At 54.8% G+C, this 10,026-nt stretch overlaps 1 protein-coding gene across 2 annotated transcripts; it reads left to right on the forward strand.

Moving 5' to 3' along the window:
* The first annotated feature begins 1,621 nt into the window (after nt 1-1,621).
* Nucleotides 1,622-7,228, forward strand: TGFB1I1 (transforming growth factor beta 1 induced transcript 1). Of its 2 annotated transcripts, none has more exons than XM_010980814.3 (11): nt 1,622-1,702; nt 3,158-3,258; nt 3,382-3,434; nt 3,536-3,678; nt 3,845-3,932; nt 4,048-4,153; nt 4,270-4,464; nt 5,328-5,501; nt 5,776-5,857; nt 6,165-6,313; nt 6,543-7,228. In XM_010980814.3, exons 1-11 carry the CDS (start codon nt 1,690-1,692, stop codon nt 6,807-6,809), a joined length of 1,371 nt encoding a protein of 456 aa, XP_010979116.1. In that variant the 5' UTR covers nt 1,622-1,689; the 3' UTR covers nt 6,810-7,228. The 2 variants fall into 2 exon arrangements, with proteins under 2 accessions (XP_010979116.1, XP_064334648.1); XM_064478578.1 differs by lacking the exon at nt 1,622-1,702 and adding an exon at nt 1,964-2,276.
* Nucleotides 7,229-10,026: the final 2,798 nt, after the last annotated feature.

The following is a 10,026-nucleotide window of genomic DNA, read 5'->3' on the forward strand; positions in this document are numbered from 1 at the left end:
GGCTTCTCCCAAGGATGTGGTTTTGGGCCCCAGGGGAGGCCTGCTTCCTGCTCACGCTACTTCATTGCTCAAGCAGCCACCCAGCTGGATGCAGACCTTGGTCAGGGCTAAGAGGGTTGTGCTGAGGGAATGTAAGTGTGGGGATATACATCCGAGGCCTTGACATTACTATTTCCTCAGTGCTCTTCCTCTTGTCTTGGGCCTTTAGTCTCTGGATCTGTTTTCATGTTTTGGGTCAAGTGTCCTCCTGCTGTTTTTCTAACGGAAGACCTGTGTTCTTCAAGTCCGTGAGGCCCTTACTCATGCCCAGACAGCCTGAGCCCTAGGCTGACATTCAGGTGAGGGAAGGGCTCATGGTTTTTGTCACCCAGGCAGGGTCTCCATGACCTGGCTCCCAGATCACTGACCATAGGTGGCAGCCTGACTTTGAGGAGAGTGCCTGGACGGGGCCTGCCTGTTAGCTCCTGTGGAGCCAAGGTTGCCACTTGCCACCTCTGTGCCTCTGGGAGTGTCCAGGCCTCTGTTCTCAGGCTGTGCTTTAGAACCACCCAGAAAGCTTTTTAAAAATACTGATGACTGGGCCCTTTCTGACTGAACTGGACTGAGGGGAGGATACCTTGGGTATCACTCTTTAAAAATCTCCTAGGCTGTTCTGATTTGCTGCTGGGTTGAGATCCTCACCTCCCTGCCAATTCCAGGGTTCATACCTGGGCTCAGGTCTGGGTTGAAACCCACAGTCCAGTGGCTGCAGCACTGTTGTGTCTGTCCATACCCAGCTCCAGAGTGTCTCGTTTCCACCTTGATTTCTCAGGGTCTCTGTCCAGGGAAGGCCTCTTGTTCTTTTGTGGCTGGGGTCTTTGTCTTGCTTTCTTCTCTGTTCATCAGTATATTGGGAAAAGGCTCTTTGGGGGACCGGTCTGGGTCACCTCTGTTGGAAAAGGCTGGCTGGGTCTGGCTGCCTGGGAGTTCTCCCTGAGTCTTCATGGGGCTTGGGCCTGGTTTCTGTTTATCTGTGTCTATGTCTGTTTCCAGCTCTATAGCTTATAGTCTGTGGGAGGGCTCATGGGGTCTCTGTCTCTGGGAGAGTTCTTTGTGTCCAGTATGTATGCCTTTTGGGATCTGTTTATGTCACTGTCAGTCAGAGTGTCTGAGGGAAGGTCTCTGAACCTGGGATCTGACTGATCCTTAGAACATCACTCCTGCCTCCAATGCAAAAATTTTGTCTGGAGCAGTCTCCCAGGAACAGCCTGGATGGGAAAGGTCTCTGTCTAGGACTCAGGGTGCTAGCTTTGGGAGGTGGGGTGTTGGCTTGGGGGCCTCAGTCTGTGTCTACGAGTCTCAGTGGGCAGAGGATCCCGGGCTTGGTCTGAAGAGCCACTTTTCTTACCAGGCTCTGGCTGCCTGGGACTCCCTGCAGCTGAGGCCAAGGCTGGGGTGTGGCTGCCTCCGCGGCAGGCCGGCGGGCTGGGCCTGGGTGGGCCGGGGCCCTCCCTCCCTTACAGGCCCCCACGCCGGGTTCTCCCGTTCATTGTGCACCCCCCCCCCCTCGCCCCAGCCCTAACCCAGCGGGTCCCGGCTTCCTTACATGGTCAGGACCGGGCCTCCAGATCCTGGACTTCCCCCTCCCCCCGCCCCCACCGGACACGGCCCCCGCCCTGCTCGCCCCGCGCGGTCTGCCCGCGCCCCGTCATGGAGGACCTGGGTGAGTGGGGCCCTGGTCCCCTTGTCCCTAGTCCTTCACCACCACCTGGACCCGCTTCCCCATCCTGCACCCCCTCGCACTCCCGGCATCTCTCCATCCCTGCCTCCTGTCTTCTGGCTTCTGGCTTCTGGTCTCTGCCGGCGCCTCCTTTCCGACTCCACGTCCCCCTTCCTGCCTCTCCCTTCCTGCCTTTCCCAGACTGGCCGCTCCCTCCTTCTCTCGCGCCGCTCCTCCATCACTGGCTGAGGACTGACGGATGGGCAGGGAGGTGCAGCGCCTGTGGGCACCTGGGCTCAGGAGCTCGGGGAAGGGAGGGGTTAACGGGACCTTGAGTCCGGGGACTGGGAAAGTAGACGGGAAGGGAGAATATGACATCAAGTTCTGGAGAAGAAAATGGGCTTTCCCTAGGGCTTTGGGAAGGAAAGAGTTAAGGGCCCTTAAGTATGGTAGAGGTCAGTTCCTTGGGGCAGAAAGTATAATAGATGAGTGCCAAGAAGCCAAAAGGTGGCTAAGGGTTCCACTAAGGTGCTCAGAAATGAAGAGTAAAGGGGCAAAGACTTCTAGGTTCTGAAAGGTAAAGAGTTCAAAGGATCCAGATCTGAGGGCATCTCCCCCTCCCCTTCTCGCTCGCGCTCTCTCTCTCTCTCTCTCTCTCTCTCTCTCTCTCTCTCTCTCTCTCTCTCTCTCTCTCTCTCTCTCTCTCTCTCTCTCTCTCTCTCTCTCTCTCTCTCTCTCTCTCTCTCTCTCTCTCTCTCTCTCTCTCTCTCTCTCTCTCTCTCTCTCTCTGTGTGCGCGCGCGCGCGTGTGTGTGTCTCGGGGCTGGAAGGAGGGTCCAGGCATCTCATCCTCCCTGTCTGTTGGAACTGAGGCTGGAAGGCTGTACCCTCCGTGGGAGAGAAGGGGTTCCAGCACCCTGCAGCAGGGGGTGCTGCTCAGCAGGGGTAACGGGCACTAGTACTGTGAAGAATTAGCCAATCAGAAAGCAGGTCCCAGCCGACTCACCAATGAGGTGCATAGAGTGGAGCCCAGTGGCGCCTGGAGGGAGGGGCCTGTTTAGGTGTAGGGGGTGTGGCAGAAAGAACATCCAATCAGAAAGCTGGTGCCTGGCATGCAGCCAATTGAGCAATTTGGGATGAAGCCAAATTTGGCTCCAGCAAAGAGCCAATTTGGATTGCATTAGAAAAGATTGAGAGAATAAAAGAATCAGGTAGCTGAGTCTATAAGTGACTCCCAGGATGAGCCATGTGGGATATTGTGATCGTACATATTACTTGCTGCTCTTCCACATCTCTGGCATTGTGTTTCCCTCTGATTCTTGACCTCTGCTCTTAATGCTGGCTTCTGTCCTCCTGAAATACTGCCCACTTAGAACACTTATTCTCTGATCTCTTAAGGCCCCGTCTCTGGCCTAACCTTCACCTCTCAACCTCTCACCCTGATGGCCTCTTCCTGCAGATGCCCTACTCTCTGACCTGGAGACAACCACCTCACACATGCCAAGGTCAGGGGCTCTAAAAGAGCGGCCCCCAGAACCCCTGACGTCTCCTCTGCCACAGGTGAGATCAGATGCCGGGGACTGGGGCAACTACTAGGGCCAGGTTTGCCCCGGGGAGGAGAATCTGGGCCTGAGTGGGGCAAAGTATAGGCCTATCATCCCATACATGTGTCCTTCTCTATAGATGGGGTCTGGGGAGTCTTCAGGAGCCTCTGGGGACAAGGACCATCTATACAGGTGAGGGTGCTGGGGACTGGGGGGTGGGGGAGCCATCTGAGACTCACATGAGGAGGCTTGAATTCCCCACCCTGAACCCAGGTTCCTACCCTGTTTCCCAGCACGGTATGCAAGCCTCGGTCCCCGAAGCCTGCAGCCCCTGCGGCCCCTCCATTCTCCTCTTCCTGTGGTGTCTTGGGCACGGGGCTCTGTGAGCTAGACCGGTTACTTCAGGAACTTAATGCTACTCAGTTCAACATCACAGGTACCAGGGTTACTGGGAAAGGCCTTGACAGGATGGGGGCAGAGCAGGGTGGAGACTAAAGGTATAGATTGATTTCCCAGAGTAGCAGCTAAAGGGACACAAGCCTTAACTGGGAGGGAGGCTAGAGTGTGGCCCCATGTCCAGTGCACTTCTCTCCTCTCTGCAGATGAAATAATGTCTCAGTTCCCATCTAGCAAGGACACTGCAGGGGAGCAGAAGGAGGACAAATCTGAGGACAAGAAAAGGCCCAGCCCGTGAGTGTGGCATAGTTGGCAGGGAGGGGAGAGAGGTGATCAGTCCTGGATACCTGAGTTACTGGAGGAAGGGTTACTCTGAGGCTCTGACTGACATGAATTATGTCCTTCACAGGCCTCCCAGCCCATCTCCTGTTCTTCCAAAGCCTTCAGCCACCTCGGCCACCCTGGAGCTAGACAGACTGATGGCTTCACTCTCTGATTTCCGTGTCCAGAACCATGTGAGTCAGGCAGGGGGAGGGGGTGGGCCAGTGTGGGTTTGTGGCTCCCAACACATTTTAGACCCTCCCATTTCTGCTGCCTTGCTGACTCAACTGTCCTGTCCTCCCTGCTACAGCTTCCAGCCTCTGGCCCAAACCAGCCACCAGTGCTAAGCTCTGTGAATGAGGACTCTCCCACCCCACCAGGGCCAACTAACAAGGGCAGCCTGGACACCATGCTGGGGCTGCTTCAGTCTGACCTCAGCCGCCGTGGTGTTCCCACCCAGGCCAAGGGCCTCTGTGGCTCCTGCAATAAACCCATTGCTGGGCAAGTAAGTGGAGCCCTGTGAGGAGGTGGGTAGAGACCCACAGACCCATCTTTACTGAGAGCCAGCCTTTGTGCTGCTCCCTTTTAATAAATAACTCTGGGAAGTGGGTATTACTCTTATTCTACAGATGAGGAAACTGAAGCTCTGAGTCACACAGCAAGTAAGTGGCAGGGGGAGAATTCCAACCCGCTTACCATTTATTCTGGTCCTACTCTGTGCCAGGCACTATGCTAGCTCCTTTACAAACCCCCATCTCATTTAATCTTCACAAAAGCCTTGTTGGCACCACTTACCATCTCTCAGGCACCCACAAAGACTGTTTCTCCTCTGTCAGAGTCTGGTTCAGGGGCTCTGGTTCTTGGCTTATTGACTGAACAGATGTTATTGGTGACTGTGCCCAATGGTTGACCTAGATCCTACTGCTAGATAAAGCACCCTACTATCATCCTAGAATTCCAGTCTCAGCAGAGCAGGGTGGCATTATGACTTTCGTGGGCCCTGAGCACTTTCATCTTCATGGGTTCCTTCCTCCATTAAAAAAATTTTAATTGCATTTTATGACTGTGTTGGTGTAAAGATGAATATTAATGTTTTATATTAAGTAATTTTTTCTAGCTCGTTTCTTCTCTTAATTTTAAAAGAAATTACAACATTTTTGTGGGCTCCTAAAAGTACCATGGGCCCTAGGCACTGTAAGAGAAGACAGGTTGAATCTCCATCACTTATTGACTGAGTGACATGATTGTTAGATTCTTCATCCTGATCTCTCAGAGATAATATCCCAAAAGTGCCATGTAAACCTTAGCTCACTGGGCCCTTGGCAGCCCGAGGGCCACTCTGACCCAGGCCTCGCCCCCAACTCGCAGGTGGTGACTGCGCTTGGCCGTGCTTGGCACCCTGAGCACTTTGTTTGCGGTGGCTGTTCCACGGCCCTGGGAGGCAGCAGCTTCTTCGAGAAGGATGGAGCCCCCTTCTGTCCCGAGTGCTACTTCGAGCGCTTCTCCCCACGGTGTGGCCTCTGCAACCAACCCATCAGACATGTGAGCCCTGCCTGGCCCACAAGCCCCGCCTCTGTCTCACGCAAGGAGCGGGTGGAATGGGCCTCATCCACTCACAGGTCCCCCACCCCATCTCCAGCCCCTTCCCGTGGCCTAGTCCCGAGGCCCTTTGGACTCTGCCCTCTCTCTTTGACTCCCTTTTAGGTCTCCCACACCTTAAAATCTTACTCTAACCCACTCACTTAGGTTCAGGGCGGAAGAGGGAGGGAAGAAGGAATAGAGGGCCACACTGAGTGTTCCCTTTCATTTCCCGCAGAAGATGGTTACTGCCTTGGGCACCCACTGGCACCCGGAGCATTTCTGTTGCGTCAGTTGCGGGGAGCCCTTCGGAGATGAGGGTGAGAGCTTAACTCCCACCTTGAAAGCCGCGGGTCCACTCGACATCCCGCTCATTCCCTTTGTCCCCAGCCGACTACGACCTCCGAAGTCCCGGGGCGGTGAATTTTCCCCTGCTCTCTCCCGGCCCCAACCTGTCTCACCTGTTGGTTCCATCCCTTCCCGCTCTGCCCCCGCCACAGACCCCGTCCCTCTTTTCCTACTACTCACTCTGGCTGTCCCTCCTCTGGACCCACAGCCTCAGATCTTCTAGGCCCCCAGTGCCACCTCGCACCCTTTTCCTTCCGCCCACTCGGTTCCCGCTCCTAGGTTTCCACGAGCGAGAGGGCCGCCCCTACTGCCGCCGGGACTTCCTGCAGCTGTTTGCCCCGCGCTGCCAGGGCTGCCAAGGCCCCATTCTGGATAACTACATCTCGGCGCTCAGCGCGCTCTGGCACCCAGACTGCTTCGTCTGTAGGGTGCGCGGCTTTGGGGGCGGGGCCTGGGAGGGATGGGTCAATGGCGAGCGGGACTAAAAGCCTGGGGCGGGGCAATTAACCAGAACAGCGTTCTCGGGGGACGGGGCTTCGCGTTTGTGGGCGGGGTGAGGGTGCTGCGGGGGTCTCCCGGGTTATTCAGGTCATGAAACGAGTTATCTGGTCTCGGGGTTGACGCTGACCCCCTCCTTTCGCGGCTGCCCTTCCCCAGGAATGCTTCGCGCCCTTCTCGGGAGGCAGCTTTTTCGAGCATGAGGGCCGCCCGCTGTGCGAGAACCATTTCCACGCGCGGCGCGGGTCGCTGTGCGCCACGTGTGGCCTCCCGGTGACAGGACGATGCGTGTCGGCCCTAGGCCGCCGTTTCCACCCGGACCACTTCACTTGCACCTTCTGCCTGCGCCCGCTCACCAAGGGCTCCTTCCAGGAGCGCGCCAGCAAACCCTATTGCCAGCCCTGCTTCCTCAAGCTCTTCGGCTGACCGCCTGGCCGGCTTGCCACTCCGGGAGAACGCAGTCTCAAAGACCTCGCCCTTCCCGAAAAGATCGGGCTCTCCAGACCCCAAGGCCTTGCTCTTGGAGCTTGGGACTCCCCAAGCCCCACTCCATGAGGCCCCACCCCTTGGAGAGACCCGCCCTGAAGGTACTGTACACTCCCGATGGGCGAGTTCAGAAAAGGCCCAGCCGATCCTAAAGCCACACGCCCCCTAAAGTGGGTGGTACTCTGAAAAGCGACCCCGCTTGAGCCCTTCACTTTATTCCCAGCCTTAAGGGATCTCCCCGACTGGAGGAAGGCCCATGCAATTCCCACGAATCCGAGACCAGGCCAGGACGTCCCTCTCCCCACCCCTCACTGTTTTGTGCACTTTTTTCTACCTACATAAACACACATTCTACTTCACACCGGTTCTGTGTCTCTGCGCGGGAGGGCCTTGCGTCGCGAAGCCCCGCCCCTTTTACTTGCTCTGGCCGCGAAAGGTTCTAGGCCACCGCCCAGTGCCTGGAGCCTCAGCCTCAGCTCTTGAAGGATGTCCACCTATCAGATGAGCCTGAGGCTGGAAAGGCCGGCCACCTAAGCAGGATTATGCAGATGGTGGCCAGCCAGGACAGAAGCTCAAGCTGCGCGCCATCGAACCTTCTAGGCCCCGTCGTCCCGGCTTTTTCAGCTCCCTATTACCTTGAAATAAGCACTTAGTCTGTAGTCCCCCAACTCTCTCCCACTCTTGCCACCTTGTCCGGTTTTCATATTTTTTCCCCTCCTTCAAAGACCTTCAGAGATGGAGCTCCATTCAAAAGTGTCCATTTATGCCGACCTTTTAGATCTGGGCATTAAACTACAGCTTCCCTCATACTAATTTTGACTCGTAACATCTCCCTCTAGGCAGAGGATGACACTTGGAGTGGTCAGGACAGTGACTGAGGGAAGCACTGGGGGCTGTACGAGCTAGAGGGAGACTTCTAACTCAGACCGGAAGTCAAGGAAGGCTTCCTGGAGGAGGTGACACCTGAGCCAAGCCCCAGCAGAGAAGGTTGGGCCAAGTTTTTAGGTGTGGAGAAGTTCAGGCTCCATCTGAATCCCCAAGCCCCAGGGGCCTTTCTAAATCCCAGAACCAGTACCTTGGACCCTGTAAGTCCCTAGGGAGGGGGCCTGGATTCCTGGGTCATAACTACAGGGACCTTTGAGGCTGGAAACATGGATCCTCAGATGCCCTTCCAGCTCAAGGAGGAGCTAACAGCCAAAGAGAACATGTGTGCGCAAGTGACAAAAGTGAGGTTCTCTTCCCTGGCCTCAGGCAGACCCCCAAATCCTCTCCTCCCTGAGGCTCCTCTCCTTGGGTCTTCCTAGGTCTCCTGCTCTTTCCTGTCCACACATTCTCCCTGGTGAATGCTGTCCATTCTTTGACTTGTAACCACCTCCCAGTCTCAAGTCATTCATTTACCAAGTTTTTATTGAGTGTGTACTGTGCCAGGCTCCAGGCCAGGTGCTGGGGAGGCCATAGGGGACATCTTCCTTGGCCTTATGATCTAGTAGGGGAGACAGATGAAAAACAAATACACAGGGACAAGTGTGATGGAGTAAGGGGGAATTTCCCTGATGGCCTGGGTAAGTCTTCCCCCACAGCACCTCCCTGTCCCCTCACTTGGAACTATTGCAAATAGGTGTTTGTTGCTTGTTTATTTCTCAAACAAATGCAAACTCCTGGGAGCTTATTGTCAAAGGGTATGTTTGTTTTGCTGACGGTTGTCTGTCCAGTGTCTAGAATACTGTCTAGCATGTGGTAAGGGCTCAATAAATGTTAATGAAGGAAGGAATGAGGAAGAAGGGAAGGAGGGAGGGTGAGGGGGCAAAACACAGAGAACTAAATGAGAGAAGGTGGGCAAGGGGTTACTTGAACCAGACAGTTAGAGAAGGCCTCTGTGAATATTAATGTCTAAGTTGAGACTTTGAAGGTTGAGGAAAGAACCAGCCAGGCAAAGAGCCTGAGGAGAGTATCCTGGGCAGCAGAAACAGCAAGTGCAAAGGCCAGGAGGTTGTGAAGAGCTTGGACTACTGGAAGGAAGGAAAGAAAGTTAGTGTGGTTGATTAGAGCCAGCAAGGGACAGAGTAGTAGGAGAGGAGGCCAAAGAGGAAATAGTGGCCACCTTACGAAGGGCTTTGCAGGCCACAGTGAGGGCATATAGATTTTAATCACCTATAACCCCAATGTGTCCTCTGATACTTGCCCCTGGATTTCTCTCAGGCACTTCAAGTTCATCACCCTCTGAAGCAGATGCCGTGGGTGTCCTGCCCGCATCCACTTGGCCCACCTGGGAAGAGAGTTCCCAGACCCTCAGTCTCCCCAGCTGCTCCCTGAGGGTACTCTCCAGAGGAAGATGAGTGCTCCTATGCCCAGCAGGCCTGGAGTGGGTGGAGGGAGGTTCTGTAATCTCCAGCCAGTTAGAGACAGGGATTGCTGAATATGCTAGCTTTCTGGACCCTTGGGGGTCAATTCTGAGGTGAGTTCCCCTCAGTGTCTCAGAGGCTCCCCACTGGGATTGTCACAGTGGTCACCTTTTAATCAACACACCCTTTACAGGCTTTTTGCCATTCCTAGTCTCTTCCCCACTCCTACACAGTCCTTACTGGGATCAGCTCCCCAGTAAAGTCCTCACACCCCAATTCTCATCTTAGAGCCTGCTTTTGAAGGGACCAAAATGAAAGCATTCCCTAAACTTAACTCATCATAGTCCCCTAAAATATTGTTTTCTGTTTCCCCATCTCTGGCAAGAACCCAATTACTACAATCAGACACCCAAGTCTGGTCAATTCTAGAAAGGCAAAGGTACAGATATTTAAACCACCCCCCTTCTTGTATCCAAGCCTGTGCTGAGCAATGGGACTCCAGGGATGAATCAGATCGTTTTCTGCTTTGGGGGATTCTCTGGTCTATTGGGGAGACTGACCTGGACCCAGACAAGGACCACAAAATGTGCTCAGACTGTATCAGAAAAGTCAGAGAAGTCTTTCATGAAGAGATGCTATCTTCCCTAAAGAGGCTGGGCAGTAAAGTCTGAGTAGGAGTTGGCCATTTGGGAGGCAGAGAGGCATTCTAAGCAGACAGCGCAGCTTATATAAAAGTTTGGGGCTATGAGAATTCAGGGGCTGCGTAGGGCCAGGGAGCGGGGAGGAAAGGTGATTCCAGTCTAAGTTTGGTATGG

Source organism: Camelus dromedarius, chromosome 24 (assembly GCF_036321535.1).
Source record: "Camelus dromedarius isolate mCamDro1 chromosome 24, mCamDro1.pat, whole genome shotgun sequence".
NCBI classification, from domain to species: domain Eukaryota; kingdom Metazoa; phylum Chordata; class Mammalia; order Artiodactyla; family Camelidae; genus Camelus; species Camelus dromedarius.

Bases quoted from the DNA above. Each gene is read 5' to 3' on its own strand.
- TGFB1I1 (XM_010980814.3), top strand. The intron at 3,679-3,844 runs GTACCAGGGTTA...TCCTCTCTGCAG, and splicing joins TACTCAGTTCAACATCACAG to ATGAAATAATGTCTCAGTTC. The intron at 4,465-5,327 runs GTAAGTGGAGCC...CCCAACTCGCAG, and splicing joins ATAAACCCATTGCTGGGCAA to GTGGTGACTGCGCTTGGCCG.